The sequence below is a fragment of the Periophthalmus magnuspinnatus genome, chromosome 8, assembly GCF_009829125.3.
Source record: "Periophthalmus magnuspinnatus isolate fPerMag1 chromosome 8, fPerMag1.2.pri, whole genome shotgun sequence".
Taxonomy (NCBI): Eukaryota; Metazoa; Chordata; class Actinopteri; order Gobiiformes; family Gobiidae; genus Periophthalmus; species Periophthalmus magnuspinnatus.
Window position 1 is genome coordinate 22,688,094 of NC_047133.1, and position 18,081 is coordinate 22,706,174.

Consider the following 18,081-nt stretch of genomic DNA (forward strand, 5'->3'; position numbering starts at 1 on the left):
GTAAGATATATTTTATTTTATTAATATTTTTTTCCTTGCTAAAAGAATATTTCCAAACATCTGAAAAACTATAAAAACTGAAACACAACCTTTATGTTAGTATTTAACTTGCCATTTAACCCAAATCAGTGAGACTTGATGATTCAACTTAAAACACTACACAGAGCATATCTCCAGCCTAACAAAAATAAGTAGGCACACACTCCTCTGACCTCTGCTGGGGTGGCTGTGGGCAAAAAGGAACATTATTCCACATGTTATGGCACTGTGTTAAATAGAAGCATCTTCTTAAGGCCGGCTACGTGCTTGTTAGGTTGCAGATCTGCTCAACAAAAAATCAATACAAAATTGCCAATCTTGCTTTTATAATAGAGCAAAGACTGATTATGATTAACTGGAAACAAACCAAATTGTTTTTCAGTAGAAAATTGGATGTATGAATTGTGTGATGTTTTGGTGATTGAACAGATTATTAATAGTGATAAGGGATTACTCTAAAAAAGGTGTAATTGGTGCTTTGTACTCCATATTATGGACAAGAAAGAAAATAACAAGGACACCAGTGATTATATGAACTTTATTGTGAAGCAAAGCTCCTGAAACACTCAGAACCTGGACTAGTCATAGGGTGTGTTCACGTGACTATACAAAACTCTGAATTTTGCCATTTGGAAACCAGCTCATGGTTGATGTCTCAGTGATTAATGGGCCTATAGTTGTGGATCAGGACTGCATGCCAATTTTGATTTGCCTTTCATGAATCTGTAAACACTGAAAACTCAAGTATCTATAGAGCCTTCAGGAGGTGGCTGAAGTTGGCTTCTTCTGGGGGTGTGCACTTCACTGCTCCTGGTTGAGTCCACCTGTTTCTCAGTGGGAGTCTGGAAAAATTTAAACATGATTCACCAAAATGGTGTTATCATAGGAATGACATCTTGAGTTGATATTTGTCAACATATTGCCCCCAATCCACCTTCAGTCTTGTCTGCTTGTGTCCATTTTTATTTTGTATCTGTGTTAATGTGTTATGTGTTTAAATGTATTTAAATATTTACATTGTCTTATAAAAGTACAGTTTTTAAGTAGACCTTAAATTAATATACACTGACAGGTAGTTGTTAATGCCTGAATACTGTATAAAAGCTTTTCACTCTGTAGTGTAGCATGTGGTGCTCTGTGATATTGTAGGACTGGTTTTATTTATTAACAATATTGGTCAATGAAGGAAATTTATCAAAATGAAAATCACAATAATAACATTTCAATAAAATCGGTCGATAACAACTTTGATTTTCAATTTCCTATGTATTTTTCTGCATATCTTAACCTTAAAGTTACCTAAATAATACATACACACATAATGTTATGTCTTGTACTGGTGCATATAATCACTTTTTGTTGTTTTAGGCTCTGGAGGAGGAGTTGAAGCTGAACAAGTGTTCGTCCTTTGAGCTGATTGAACAGTACTATCTGGAGAAGATTTCCCATCAGGTTCGTTTGGGTCAATAGGAAAATATTGATCTGGCCACATCTGTTTTCTTCTATTGTCTAAGCTGCATCTGGACAAGTCAGGGCTATGACAAATTCTTTCAACAAGTCTCCAGGAATGTCTCCTCATGGACAAGTTATGTAAAAAAAAAAAAAATAAATAAAATGATTTGAACACTGCTTATGCAATGATTCATAAATGTAACAATAGACCAAACTGAAAATATTACATTTCCGTACAAACAGCAGATACATTCGTGCATCAAAGATAACAAGACCTGGATCATGAGGGTCTGATTAGGGTCAATTACTTGTACAATTCAGTAGCCTATAAAGTATATGTGAAATACTGTACATCAGTAGCGTGCGGTGACTTTTATGGGTAGGCAAGCAGACTTGGGGTGCACATCAATACAACACCACTTTCTATACAAACTAATAGCGAATTAATATATTTATATATTTATTTTACATATTAAAAGCATAATGAGCTATTTGGAGTCAAATTAGTTTAGTTTATTCATATTTGTATATATTGGACTGTATTTGACACCCTGTTTGTACTCAGATTTGAACTCCTACACCTCATTTATGCAGCTGAGGCTTCAGTACTATTGTTATCTATGTAATTAACATTATCCATCTAGAAACCAGATGAGTGACATGTGACAGCTCTGCAGATGTGTAATGCACTTACTAAACAAAAATGTTCATTCATGAAGAGATTCTAACAATAACAGGTGCACTTATAATACAGCCTCATGTGTCACAAACGTCCCCTTAAACACAGCCGTGCTTTAGAACAGTGCTCATTTTCACTTCACAGATGCAAATCAAAACCAGCGTCCTGTATTTTCCTGAAGCAGAGCAGGTCCAAAACAGCCACATGTTCCTCCACACACATGTAATAGTCCCATTATTCCATCTCTTCATAAACACACAGGCCACAGACCAGACATCCCTAACTGCCCCAGCCGCTATCACTCCACTGCTCCGTCCTGATCCTCCATTTCACACAAACTAATCCTGAAACTAGCTCATGTTTGACTAAATGACTGTCTGTATTTCTAACAATGACTTAGTGCTAAAAGCAAGTTATTTTAGACACTTGTGTTTAAAGTCGGCACTGCTGTTGTTGTCTCCTGCTGCACATGTGCACTTAATAGAAATCTCTTAATAGAAATAATCTGCCCGCTTCCCATGGATCTATAATATGGGTTTATGCAGCGCTGTTTGAGCGGTCCTCAGTACGGATGTGCAAGCCTCTAAAAACAACAGGCTGGCTCTCTGATTGTAAAAGCGTATGTTGAGAGTGTGCCACACATGTAAGTATAATGGCACAGTATGGCCTACCTAGCATAGGACAACAACACAAGTTAATAAGACGTTTGAAACCGCGGATGCTGCAGTCTGCTCAGTTACTTTAGTGTGCTTGTGTATATATTTTATAACTGTTTAATTATACTTTTGACACATGATGATTTTAGCATTTATTGGTCAAGTACTGCTTGCCTTGATTGCCTTGACCACACGCCACTGCTATACATTGTTGTTCTTATTTTTAACCAGTAAAGTTTATTTCAGAAAACACTCAAGCACACTCGATTTGGTCGAATCAGTGTTAAGTGCTACTACGATGCTTCGGAGCAGAGACTTACAGTGGAGATCCTTCATGCTGCTGATATCCTTGCACTAGACGCCAATGGTAAAACCCAATCGGCATCTATCATGTCAATTTTAGAAAATAATTTCACCTTTAAATTTCAACTTATTACGGTTATTATATACTTGTTTTAGGTCTGAGTGATCCGTTTGTCATTGTGGAGCTCTGTCCTCACCATCTTTTCCCTATTGCAAAGAGTCAGCGAACACAAGTGAAACTCAAAACACTACATCCTGTTTTTGATGAGCTGTTTTACTTGTAAGTCCAGTTGTTTACCCTTTCCTGTCCTGATTAGTTTAGTTAGAGTTAGAGTAGTTTTAGAGTGATCATGTCGCAACATTAAAGAAACTACTACTTTTTTGTGTCGAAAATGTCATTGTATTGTCTATAAAAAAAATGTGCTATATCAAAATCAGTGCTGAGCCTTTTCCTAGTGTTAAAATAGAGTTTGAAATTTCTGTAACATGACAACTCTCATTTAATCTGTCTATATTTCCAGCCACGTCAGTCCAGAGCAGTACCGGCACAGATTTGCCTGTCTAACCTTCACTGTGATGGACTATGACTGGCTATCGACTAATGACTTCGCGGGTGAGGCTGTGGCTCCTCTGAGCGACTTCTGTTGGCCGGGCAGACCCAACTCTTCACCGCAGGGGAAGAACGTGCAGCCCATCATTCTGCACCTGTCCCGCAGTAAACCCAGTGGTACATGAAACTAATGTTAACTACATGGTGCACCACAGGGCACAGACATAGGTCTTACATTGTTGTTGTTTTGTTTTTGTTTTTTATACATGAAATACTACGTTGAAAATCAAGTCATATGAAAAATAGAGGGGCATGAAAAATCTAAAACTATAAAGTCAATGCACAGTAAAACATCAATAAGATAATAAAGGGAGGAAGATGGGAAAAGTTGTTCGGTAAAAACTACTTATATTCTTACCTTATCGCCCCTAAATCTATGGCTCTTTAATTGCAAAGATGATATGTTGATTGATTTACTGCACACATTTTTGAGAATATTCCAAAGTATGATTTTTGCTTTCTCTTTCTATGGAATCATGCTTATGATGTGCCACCTCCAGAAAGTTACACGGTGTTGATTTAAGTAAAAAGTTTCAAAAGTACAATTTTATATGTTCCTTTAAAACATTGAGTAAAAGTAATAATTTTCTACCCATCTCTCACTAGACTCTGTGTTACATATCACCCAGAGCTATATCTGTTTTCTCTCTTTTTCAATATTGTCTCGGAGCACCACAGGGCATAGATCTTGGTCTTCCATTCTTTTCCCTGTAATACAACATAGACAGCCTTTCAATCGGGTTTTATTTGTGTCAGGCTCTGTGACCGGTCTCATCTGTTTGCTCTCCCCTCCAGAGAAGCCAATCATGAGGATGCTGGACGCGCGCATCGGAGACAGGGAGGCCCAAGAGTTTGTCCGCAGGCTGAAGGAGATCGAGAAATCAATGGAGAACGAAGAGTGAGGATCTGACACAGTGTTTCCTGACCCGTCTCACGTGTGCTTTTGTACTGGTATCCTGTTTACAGTATTTCACACTTTTTCAATGTTGTTTGTTCCGTACCTAAAAAAAACATGATGCTTTTTCGTATTACATCCTGCCACTGTGCAAACCGTCTACTACTATATTTTACACGTTTATAAATTAAGCTAAATGTTATCAGTCTCTATTTTTTGTAATGTTATCCTTGTTGTATAATCTTTGATATGATAGAACTATTTTGTGAAAGTAGCGTACTAATAGTATTCATTTAGACTCGATACCTCAGATTAGTTGCAGGGTACAAACGTTTATGTGGAATTAATGCATGAAAAGTCTCTACGAATTTCATAATTTTAACCTGGAAATCAAAAAGACAACACACCAGTCTAGAGGGATGTAGACCGTGAAAAAGTTGGTGTTTTTAATATCAGTCAGACAGAGGAGCGCTGCGCCTACCCCAGAGGATGAGGACATGTTCAGGTTCATTCAGTTTCTCAGATTGCTCTTCACTTGGTTCAACAGGTCGATTGGTAAAGGCCAAAACTGTGCGAGCAATTCTCTTAACTCCGTTCCTCTCTTTGTTACCAGTTGTTGAGTTGAGGCTTCTAAGAAAAAGGGATTTACAGACAACCACATACCCAGAAAACACAACATGATATTGGAAAAGTGATTTGGTTTAAAAATCTACACATAATCTTCTATAGATGCAGTATGTGACCACCTTCAGAAAAATCAAAATGGTAGTTTGACATAAACGGACAGAAAAGCATTTTCCACTCAGGTTTAGTTTTTTAAGTGTACAATTTTTATTTATTTATTTTTAATCTTGAAATGATGGATATGATAGATTTTTAGCTCAAACTTAAGTCCCAACTCCTCTATAATTGTGGTGTATAGCTATTGAAATCCAATATATATTTTTATTAAGTAACAACCAATCAATTATTTGACATTTTTCATCAGTTACCAATCCTTCACACACCTAAGGTTAAGGTACACTTTATTGTCCCCGTAGGGAAATTTGTTCTTTGCATTTGACCCATCCATAAATGCCACTAAAGCAAACCTGTCAGTGGCCGACACAGTGCTGTGCCTGGGGCCCCATCTCTGTAATCTTGTTTCTAGGCTTGGTCAGGGTTACCTTAGCTGGAGGGTTTGTTCCCTGTGGTGCATGGTTTTATGTTGATGAGGGAAGCCGGACTGCCTGGCGGAAACCCACCTGGACACAGAGAGAAATTTGCAAAGGCCACACAGAAAGGCCTTCTTGATGTTGAGAGTGCAATCCTCTCAGCTGCCCTATCCTCTCTGAATCCACTCAAGCACACCATTTCACTTTTCTGCAATGTTCTATTATTTTGTGTTTCTGGCAACCTTGTCTTTCTTACTGTACTTTATAGGAAGGTGTAGCTTAAGTCTCATAGCTAATTAAAACCCGGCTCAGTGGGATTCCTCCTGCCCAGGCATCAAAACCTTTATTTGGAGAAGCACGTTTGATTTTACTAATGAGCTTGTGTCACAGTAAGAAAAGTTTTCAAATGGCCCCTAAATGCCTTTAATGACAAAACAGGAGTTTAATGAGCCGGATATAATTAGAAAAACTTAAGGGAAAGGGGAGGTCCTCTGTCTGACTGCCACACCAACAATACCTTCTGGCTCTGGGACACAACATTAAAATGCAAGCATATTAACTTAATTCTTAATACTTTGTGCCAGTACAGCCATGGAGAATAAAGTACACTTCAGATAATTATAGCTTCACCTGTTATACCAAGTGAATGACTGAAGTGATGACTATTATCTATATCCCAACATAATTTTATATCAGTAGTAAAATATAGTCCAAAAGATTATTTATAAACAGGGATGAACTTTGAAATAGAGCAATATCACATTTTAAAACACAGAAAAACATAGAATTAAACACTCTGCACATCAGGCTCTATTCTTTGTAGTATTAGTACCGGTAGTACTACACTCTCTGAGCATTAGCGGCTATCTGCTTTGCAATAATATTTAAACGTTTTTTTATTTTTATAAATTTGAAATTTGCAGGCTACATCACTATGACTCAAGTGTGTTGTGATTAAAAGTTGAACAACTTCGAGTAACTTCTAAAAGTGTTCAAATATATACAACGTTGTCCTCTAAAGGTCACTGCAGCACAAAGACATGCAGGTTATTGGTGAACTTCTATATTCAGAAGTTTTGTAGTTATTTTTAGTGATTCTCTGGTCATATTTTACGAGACTTTAAGGGTGCACTGTGTAACTTCTCTGCTCCTCTCTATGGAGATGTTATTTCTTTGCCTGTAATGTTCCACAGTATGGCATTAAACATATTTATCTAGCATTTATTTCATTATGGATGTTTTTATTACTCAAAAATGCTTTCACAAACACGCATTTGTACTGTGAGCAGGGTCACCTCTTCACAGATCTCTTGGTGATAAATAGGTTTTCTCCCTACTGTAGAACATTCTAGGCAAAGCAATAGCATCTCCTTGGTGACAAGCAAGGGGCGGACCTTACACCAGAAAAGTTACACAGAGCAACTTTACCTTGATACAGACTTATTTCCCAGTATTTTATGCATAGCTATAATTATGCATTATCTAAATCTGATTCTTTTAATTGTGTGCAAAAGACAATGGTTGAGCTTAGCTTCTACTCTGCTGTCACAAATGTAGCTTCAGGTTTCACTGTTGTAGATGTCATTTCTCGTTTCTACTGAATAAAATTATTTATATGAATATTGCAAGATATGTCTATATAAAAAGCATTTCTAAGAAAGGATTTACCACCTGCTGCTGATTCTTTGTAGAGAGATCGCACAATAGTAACAGATGTGTAAAGACAACTACACTGTAGCAAGTGGAGGCATTTCTACTTAGCACCAAATTGTCACCGACAGCGTTTTGATCGTGATGTATTTTACAGTAGCTGCTTGTGCCGTGCTTTGTCATTATTACTGTGTGAAGTTGTGAGGATGAAGCACTCAAAACACATATCTATGCCTGAGGAGCGTGCTGCAAATGGGGTCACTTCAGGTTTGTCCATACAGACTCACTCAGCCAATTTAATATTTGTGGAACTTTTGAAATTGTTTCCAGTTGTGGCAAAAAACTGTTTACTTCAGTAGTTTCAGTTTAATGTGCAGTGATGTGCACATGGAGCAGTGGCTTTGCACCATTGCTAATTCATCTAGAATACCCTATTACAAAATATCTTGACATTAATAATCACTGGTTCGTGTCTGATAATTCGAATCTGCAAACTCCAAATGGATATGTTTCAGAAAGTAGTATTAGTGCAAATGTGTACAAAACCTAAGCAAAATTCATTTATCTTTCGAAATGAACTACAGAATTAACGTGATTCTACAAAACAATTTTCTTTCACACATCTAAGCAAAAATGCAGTATGGTCCTGATTTAATTTGATTGCACAAGGAAAACAACATGTATTTATTGCCTATTATTGGTGTAAGTTAAGTGAAGTTCTGGTAAAGTATTGTTTATTATACTGCATTGTATAATAGAAAACCATGATAAAATACACAGACTGTGAATTACAATGCATCCATGACTATAATGAAGAGATATATATTAGACTTATAGTGTTTGATATTATGTCCACATTTGAAGGGTAGTAAAAGTAGCTTTGAGAGGTGAAAAATAACTACGGTATGTGTTATTGTACCAGTGAAATATTGTTCTTTAGGCCACTTGTACTGCCTGTGTTAATGTTTATTACATGGATTCAATCTTTGAGAGCTGTCTATGACCTTGAATAAACATTTATTAAAATTTGCACCGGCTGTTGCTTTCACAATCATTTCATATGTGTTTTTTATAGACTATTAGACTGTATAATTTGCGGGGCTGGAGTTATTACCAATTTCAACCTTCATCTTAGTAGTGGGAATAACAGACTGTTGCATTAATGATCATATGATTCATACTACAGCCCATTCCCTATACGCCTGTGTAAAATAAGCCTGCTGGTAATGATGGAGACGGAGAGAGAGCTGGAGGTGGCTCAGGTGTGGGGAGAAGTCACACGGTGCAGAGATCGTGCCCTCTAGGCTCCGCTGCGAGCATTGCATCTGTATCTGTCCGCACACAGCATCTTTGATCCGCCCTGAGCCCCACGGGTAATGCTGCTCTTCGTTATTCGTGCTGGCAGCGGCTGGACATTGTTATCACGCTCAAAGAAAAAAAGAAAAAAAAAATGATGTTGAAGGTTGTGTCCAGACTGAGCGGTTGGAGTGTAGTACCGTTTCCGCCACTAGATGTCCTCGTAGAGTAACAAATCCACTAGTGTAGGTTGTAATGTAGATTTATGGATCAATGCTTCCTTATAGATACTGGGATTTTTGTACCATAAGGAATGATGCTTTTTCTTTTCTTTTAAATAATGATAACCTAATGAAGTTAACGTTAAGTTTTAGACAGAAGCCAGTTACTTCAATTCAAGTAGGCTGAAGAAATACTGCACTGAAAGACTGTCAGGAGATGAAAAAGGAGCTTATACCAGTCTGTCCCTCTAGATATTTTAGTTATTAATATTTTGACCCTCAGTTTGGTCATTCGGGTTCATTTTAGGCACCTCCTCATATTATGAAAGAAGATAGTGGATGGTGGAAGACAACGAAGTACAAGTAGGCTAGTAAAGTACTGTACTTAAGTAGACTTTTTAGGTGTCTGTACTTTATTGTATCTGTATTTATTTACTTTTTGGATACGTTTTACTTTTACTTCACCTCATTTGACAGCAGGAAAGGTTTTTTTAACTGGATAAGTAAAAAGTATTTTTCATATGATTTGAGTGGTTATTTTTATCATGTTCGAGGTAACATCCTGACTAATGTTTTTGAGTTAAAGCTTCAGTTTTGCACAACAAAATTCACAAGAAACATGAAGAAACTGATTCATAATGCTACTGCTGAACGAAATATGTATCATTTTTAATCAATATCACTACAGTTGCACTTAAATTAACAACACATTGTCAAAATCTATGTGAAATAGTTTTACTTCTTACTCTTACAGTACATTAAATACTAAAAGTTGAGTACTTTTACCTCTGTATCTGTCTGTATCCGTCCTTTTCTTAAGTAATAAAACTGAGTACTTCATCCACCGCTGCATATTACTGACTATTCTGTTGTAAATTTATTGTAAGGACTATGAGAAAATATGAGAAATTACTTGTTTTAAACTTCTAAAACCAAGAACATTGTGTGGAACTGCAACAAACCTATGATTTGAAGTTTGTTTTGCACTATTCTCAGCCCGCGCCACATGGGAGGAAAGTGTCTGTGTTTATTTAGTGAAAAGAGGAACTTCTAGGAAACATGTATTCTTGGACTCCAGTTGGGATTAATTAACATAAACACTCAACCTATAAAAGTTATTACCAGTGTGCGCTGGGTAGGTCCCATTAGCCCCGTGTTTACAGAGATGGAGGCAGTTTCGTGTTCCAAATTCAGTTATCATTATCAGAAACGAGGAGCTATTAATAATGTTTTTTCTGCTCTATAATATTTCTTGTTCTCGTGTTGATGTTTCAGTCCTGGCTCACGCTCACTCGTTTAACATCATTGTGATCTTGTACTGTCTTATCTCTCTTCAGACAAGTTTAATCCTCTGCAACGAAATGTTACCCCCACACACATATCTCCCACACACACATCCCACACAGAGAGAGGTGGGAGAAGAGAGGGGGCAAGAGGGAGGGATGAGGAGATAGAGAGGGAGAGAGAAGAGAGGTAGATGGGGAGGGAGTGAGAGAAGAGAGAGAGAGATAAGAGAGGGAGACAGGGAGGGAGAGAGATAGTGAGGAAGAGAGGTAGACAAGGAGAGAGAGAAGAGAGGTAGACAAGGAGGGAGGGAGGGAGAGAAGAGAGGTAGACAGGGAGCGAGAGAGACATAGAGGTAGAGAGAGAGGGAGAGAGAGAAGAGAGGTAGACAGAGACGGAGGGAGATAGTGAGGAAGAGAGGTAGACAGGGAGAGAGAGAAGAGAGGTAGACAGAGAGGGAGAGAGACATAGAGGTAGACAGAGAGGGAGAGAGAGAAGAGAGATAGACAGAGAGGGAGATAGTGAGGAAGAGAGGTAGACAGGGAGAGAGAGAAGAGAGGTAGACAGAGGGGGAGATAGTGAGGAAGAGAGGTAGACAGGGAGAGAGAGAAGAGAGGTAGACAGAGGGGGAGAGAGAAGAGAGGTAGACAGAGAGGGAGGGAGATAGTGAAAGAAAGAGAGAAGAGAGGTAGATAGGGAGGGAGAGAGATAGTGAGGGAGAGAGAGAAGAGAGGTAAACAGGGAGGGAGAGAGATAGTGAGAGAAAGAGAGAAGAGAGGTAGATAAGGAGGGAGAGAGATAGTGAGAGAAAGAGAGAAGAGCGGTAGACAGGGAGGGAGAGAGAGGGGTTGTAAAGGGGGGCGTGCAAGGGGGATGGGGAGAGATAGTGAGAGAGAGAAGAGAAGTAGACAGGGATGGAGAGAGAGATAGTGAGAGAGAGAGAGAAGAGAAGAGAGGTAGATAGGGAGGGAGAGAGAGAGATGGAGAGGGAGTTAAAGAGAGAGGAAGGAAGGGAGAGTGGTGGTGAGACAAAGAGAGAGAGAGAGAGAGAGAGTGGCAGGGGTAGAGGGGGGACAGTGAGAGGGAGGGATGGGGAGAGAGATAGTAAAGGAGAGAGAGAAGGGAAGTAGGGAGCGAGCAAGGGAGAGAGATGGGAGGGACGGTGAGGGGAAAATTATAGAGAGGAAGGGAGAGTGGGGGTAAAGAAAGAGGGGTGTAGTGGGGGGACAGCAAGAAGCGAGAGAGAGGGAGGGGAAAAGAGAGGGAGAGAGAGAAGAGAGATGGAGAGAGAGGAAGGGAGAGTGGGTGTGGGAGAGAGAGAGAGTTGTAGGGGTAGAGGGGGGACAGTGAGAGGGAGGGATGGGGAGAGAGTTAGTGAAGGAGAGGGAGAAGATAGAGAGTGAGGGAGAGATAGTGAGTGAGGGAGAGAGATGGAGAGTGAGAGAGGGGAGTGGGGGGGCAGTGAGAAGGAGGGACAGGGATGGAGATAATGAGGGAGGGGGAGAAGAGAAATGGAGAGAGGGAGAGAGATAGTGAGGAAGAGAGAGAGAGAAGGGAGACTGAGAGAGAGGGGGCAGGGGAAGAGAGGGGGTGGGTCCTCTGCTTTCATCTCAGTCAGATTTCAGATTACACACCTGCACAGTGCCTGACACAGCACCTGATTCACTCGCATCTAAGAACGACCGGGGGGGCTGCGTGTGCACACATGTTTTGAAGGAGATGGTAAGAGATATACTGATACTAATTTACTTTGAACTTTATATTCAAAAGTCTTCAAATGTTTGATATAATTACATCCTACTTCAAAGTATAAGCTACAAATACCTCACCAGAACCAACTTTTGAGGACCCCTAAGACTGCATTGTTTTAGATTTGCTTTACTGACCTGTCAACATTTGAACACTTAAAGTATTGTTGTGTCCTTGGGCAAGACGTTTTACCCTCCTTGACAAGTGTGAATGTCGTGAGTGAGCCGTTGGTGTAGACTGGGAGTCACATTTCCAACAGTCAGCCCCAAAGCAGGAACTAAATTAGCTTACCACTGTTATTGAAAAGTTGTTGCTGTTTGGATTTTTTTTTTTTTTTTTTTTTTTTTTTTTTTGTTTTTTTTTAAAGTAAAAGTAAAATTGACTCTTTTGTGAATTATTCAAAAAGCCTTCAGGTGATGTTTGGGCAAAGAATGACATGTTTGTTCAAATATGCCTGTGATATTTAATAGATTATACTCCATGTAATAAATATGTGCTACTGCCAAAGGGGTTTCCATGGTTAAGTGTTCACACAGACTTCAGACACCTGTTGAGTGCAGGTGCATGCTCCGTAATGAGGTCCATGTGAGGCCCGCAGCCAGCTCTGGGGCCCGGACGAGGAGAGGCCCACACAGGGGGCCCTTTGTGGCTCTAGGGGTCTCAGACGGAGCGAGAGCAGATAAAATTGGACAGCTCGCTCCGAGGAATGCAAATGGGACGCGTTTTGGTCCGGAGCCAGTGATTCCATCCAGGCTTTTAACAGGTCTCATCAAATAAAGTCGTGCCTTCATCATCTCAGCGCTGCGTCAGCCGATAGCGCGCACCACCTCGGCTTCTCACACAATTTGACTTTATAATTACCCCAGCGAGCCAAAAGTTCAGCTGCCACATTTATGTAAACCATTCAACCACAAAACCCATTGCGATGCTAAGAGGGGAGCCACACTGTCTACAAGGTGACATTTGAATTGAAAACTTCAAAAGAATGTATAATATATAATAGTATTACATTACATACAAGTCTATTTATGGTGTGTCAATAATGCTACGGTATATTTTAAGTGTAAAGAATCATCCACAAGCTTAAAGGCGCACTATGTAACTTTTCTGGTGGGGGGTCAGCCACATGCTTGTCTTCACAAAGATGTTATTGCTTTCCCTAGAATTGTTCACAGTATGGCATTACATACGTTTTATAGTGATGTTTTTCAAGGTATTCTTAGCAATAAAATCAAGTGCTGCTGGGTAAATGCAAGATAGATATGTGTAATGCCATACTGTGGAACAATCCAGGCAATGCAACAACATGTGGCCATACCAGCGTGACAAAGCCTGATCTCATCAGATCTCAGAAACTAAACAAGGCTGGGCCTGGTTAGTACTTGGATGTGAGACCACTGGGAATACCAGGTCATTGTGTCCTTACGCAAGACACTTTATCCACATTGTCTAATATGAAAGTCATGTGTTTGTGAGTGATGTGTTGATGGTGTTCAGAGGGCCAAATGGTGCAGATTAGTAGTCTTGTTTCCATCAGTCTGCTCCAGGGCAGCTGTGGCTTCAATATTAGCTCATCACCACTGAGTGTGGAGTGAATGAATAATGCACTGTAAAGCACTTCAGATGTCATGAAAGGTGCTATATAAATCCAATTATGAATTAATTAATCTCCATGGAGAAAAGGTGGCACAGATCTTACTTACACTCTGCCCATTCAGAGTGTAAGATCTGTGCTATAGATTGTAGCTACCAGTAAATAGATGAATATGTTTATGTGAAAGTTCCCATAGCGATGTGTCTTATTAAATAGTTCATGGTAACTCTCTGCACTGTTGGTCCAGAATGATATTATACTTGTCTGAATGTTCCTATCACATGAACAGCAGCTGATATGATACAGTCTATGGGGTCTATACGTCTGAACAGTACAGTGTGTCTGAGTGGTCACATGTCCAGTGTCACAAAGAAACTATTTAAGTGGTTTACATCAATAATCATGCTTTATTCTACTCCTCAGTCACACACATTGGAAAGCTTCCCTGGGAATGATGGGAAAACCACCAATCACAAATCTTCATGTTGTTCCATGTGTGCGTAAACAGAGTATATGTCCTTGTTTATCCTTTAACAGGGCCTACAGTAAAGTATTTTCTGACCTTCACTAGAATCATTTTTCAAAAGGTAAAAGGCAGCTATTAATTTGAAAATGACCATTATGACATCACAAGGTGGAACAGAGCATTTAGAGCTATGTAGATTTAGACAGAGTAATAATAAAGTGTTACTCAAACATGTGTGAAAGAAACAAAACACAACTCCAAGGCTTAAAGTTCACAAAGAGTTAATTTTGCACAGTATAGGACCTTTAACAGGGCAACGTTGAAGGCTATAAATTAGAAAGTTTGGGTGATGTTGACACTGGATCTTTTTATTGAAATCTCAAATGTTTATTACTGGATAGAGAGAAAGCATTATTTGTGGAAAATTATAAATGGCCAGGAGAAAAGTGCTAGTGTGCTTTCCAATTATTTTTTTGCTGGCAGCCGTAAATATGAGAACAAATTGGGTGCATCTTCTGCTAATCCTGTACAAATAAGCAAAGGCACTCAATACTTTCCATTGTACTTGGAAGATTAAGATGACTGCTGTCTGGCAAAGGATTCTGTATGGCCTTGAGTCAAGCTAATAAGAACTGACTGGGTTACCATAAAAAAGAATATTGTAATAATAGTTCATCAGTGGTGCAATGTAACAGAGTAAAAGCACTGTTTAGGTATCTGTACTTTACTTGAGTACATTTTTACTTTTACTTCACTACATTTGAGAGCAGTATCTGTACTTTCTACTGCATTTTTGAGCAGGACTGAAAACAAAAAATATTTTTTATTATAGTTTGAGACCTGCTTAAATGGCAGAGGAGTTTATTTTTATCATGTTCATAATTTGGCCAAACAAAAATAGAAAAATAAAACAGGTAAGAAAAGAACTATCAATTGAACTGGTTCTGTTGAAGCAAATTCAGCACAAATCTATCAAAATCACTACATTTGAAGCTTCATTGGATCTCAAATTCTGTGCAAAATACTTTTACATTTTACTCTTTTAGTACATTTTTAAACAGGTACTTTAATAGTTTCACTGAAGTCGATTTTATCATGTGATACTTTTACTTTTACTTGAGTACTTCTTCCACCACTGCAGTTAATGCAAACTGCTCTGTAATTGACAAGCCACTCTTTGCTCTGCCTAAGACCATATCCAAATTGGTTCGTTAAAGGCATTAGTTATCAAAATGTAGATTCTTCATGGCTTTAAAATCATCCAAGTCCATCTACGATAGCATACATATTGGCCTGTTATAAATATACTAACATGTGGTTAATTAGTATTGAGGATTTGAGTGCCCACTTGGGGCTGGTGTCAAACATGCATCTGCACAGCCTGCTTTGTCAGAAAACAGTACTGGAAGAAAAGATAGCAGTATTATTTAGTCCAATCATAAATCCCTAAAATATTTGCCAGCGCTTTTCAGATAGTGCCAGACCAACAACTATTTTTATCTGTTGCAAACACCAAAACTGTGTCCTCTTTAATTGCACCCAGAGGACTAAGGGGTCAGTAAAAGGGAGGGATACGAGGAGGGCATCAGTCTACTCTGCACCATCTCTGGCCTCTGTGACATTAAAGATGACATTTTGACCACGGCTATTTACTCCACCAGTTATTTGCCCGCTCTGCCCTTTTTGAGAAAATATCATCGACAAACCCCTTCAAAGCTGCAGCCAGACGTGCCACCCAGCGCCAGCCTAATTGAATCTACAGGGCTACTACCTCCATCGCCTCTCTCCCTACAAAAGGTCATATATGCTTTGCTTTTTATACTCAGACTGATTATTGCGGGACTAATCTTGAGTCTATTCCCCATTAATGCCGAACAGAAAGAGCAAGTCTAGGGGTCAAGTGGTCAGTTGCAAAGCCAAAGTTTTCACAAGAGCCTCTTTGAAGTCTTTGAAAACCACTAACCAACAAAGACCACTGTATCCATGGCCACTGGTGCTACAGGGAGGAGAATGTGACTGGAGATGGTAATCTTTGGTTCACTGGGAGGTCAGCAGACTTTTCACACTTGTGCACGCAAAGTGGACAAGAAAGGCTAACTGTCGTATGATCTGTACAAAACATTAAGGAAGCACGTGTTTCCTCTTCCTCTTATTGTCAACAGCTCGAGGCAGGCGTGTATGGGAGACTTTCTACAGTGTTTGCGCTGAATTTCATTTTGAATTATAGACTATAGACTATTCAAAGGGTACGCTATGTGACATTTCTGGAGGCCAGTCTGCTACCTGCTTGTCTCCATGGAGATCACATAACTTGAATGTTCTACTGTATAATGCATTTATACACATTTATTTTTCCTCCATTTACTGAACTAAAGTGAAAGTTTTCATGACATTGTATCTAATCATATTATTATACAGAGATCCAATTTATCCAACTGGAATACATTCAAATGTGCTAGAAAACAAGAAAAATGTCTATAATATTCAAAATTCAAGAGCCCTGAAGGTTGGATCCAGCTCTGTGTAAAACATTAAACTGATCTGTCTTGCATTTGTTCCATTACAGGTGTTGTAGAAGCCAAGTGACCCTGTGCCACAAAGCCACTAGGTTGTAAATGTTTTTGGTGGTATTTCAGACACGTTTCCAAAAAGTGACCTCAAGACTTCAAATGCCCTTTATTTCCATGCATTTCCATAACATGCTCAAAAGACTGTTCCTCCTCACAAATGCAACACCTGCTGCACTAACTACCTCCCCTTAAACAGGCACAGGTGAGGCCCAGGTGTGTCAGAACATGCAACCAGTGACACCTAGAGGCTGGAGGTACATTTTGGCTGCTACAGGTGTTTTAAATGCTCAGAAACATTGAAAAACAAACATCTTACTGTGAGCGGTGTTCCCTCTCCATAGATCTGACTTGCAACTGGCCTAGTGGCATCATCTGCTCTTTTCCTTGGCGATGGATACGTTTACCGCCATTCTTCGGAACATTCCAGGCAAAGCAGTAACATTTCTATGTAGGCAAGCCGTATATGGCCAACCCAGAATATAAATACAACATTTATCTTATCATGACATATGTATGTAGAAAAGTCTCAAAGTATTCAAAAAATCTGAGTGGAGCCTTGTTTTGAATAGTTGAGCATTTGACAGGTCCTTAAAAGGTCCCTGAAGTCCCTGTGAGTCAGGGACCAGCGGGTGGGCGCTCCAGCTGTCTGTGTGTGTCCCGCTTGGCTCTAATGTGAAGGCTGTGGGAATGATCTCTGACCACTGTCCCAAAGGAGAACCAGGGTGAGAAGCACAAATCTAAAGAAAGCCTCATTTTGTGGTGTCTATGGAGCCGTGGGCACTACATCACTCTCCCATGCCCTCACAACTTCCCATAACACTGGCTCTGTTCATCCAGAAGCTGCAATACCCTCAAGTACTCTGTAAGTACTTCATAGGAGGCGGGGGGTCATCGTAAAGAGGTGGTGGTACTTTCATGTGGTGTTTGTTCAGGACAGGGGCAGCTGTTAAAATGTTATCCTGATGTTGTCCCAATACACTGGGTCATAACAACTGTCCCAGCTGTCCCATGTCCGCACCGCTATGGGGGGCACGTGAGCTGGACTTTGACTTTGAACTCACTCATCTTCACTGGACAGTACAAGCTAAACCGAAGCACATGACAACCAGTTTTATGTAAGTCTAAAGGTGCACTATATAACTTTTCTACCACCTGTCTTCTGTGTAGATGTTAATTATTTCTCTGGAATGCTCCACCATATGACTTTAAAGCAGACCTATAATGTAAAATTGACTTTTCAGAGCTTTTAACCATGTTATAATTGTTTCCCCTCCTCATTTACCCTCTTGAAGTTGCATTTGGAGTGATTCGTGCATGTCTGAGCAATCTTTAATCTTATTTTCAAGACACCATATTGTCACTAACTCCTGTCTCAATGCTCTGTGTTTAGTTTGTCCTTTAATTTTATTTTCTTAATCCATGAAATTCATAGGATTCACAGCATTTTGGCACAAGTTTAAAAA

At 39.4% G+C, this 18,081-nt stretch overlaps 1 protein-coding gene across 1 annotated transcript in view; it reads left to right on the plus strand.

Annotated features, from left to right (window-relative positions):
- The window catches only part of baiap3 (BAI1 associated protein 3), a 57,650-nt gene extending 53,009 nt beyond the window's left edge, over positions 1-4,641 (plus strand). The window contains exons 30-34 of the mRNA XM_033971789.2: positions 1,408-1,491; positions 3,073-3,193; positions 3,286-3,409; positions 3,651-3,856; positions 4,535-4,641. Coding sequence (XP_033827680.1) covers positions 1,408-1,491; positions 3,073-3,193; positions 3,286-3,409; positions 3,651-3,856; positions 4,535-4,641 — 642 coding nt within the window. The remainder of the gene's footprint in view (positions 1-1,407; positions 1,492-3,072; positions 3,194-3,285; positions 3,410-3,650; positions 3,857-4,534) is intronic.
- The last annotated feature ends 13,440 nt before the right edge of the window (positions 4,642-18,081 follow it).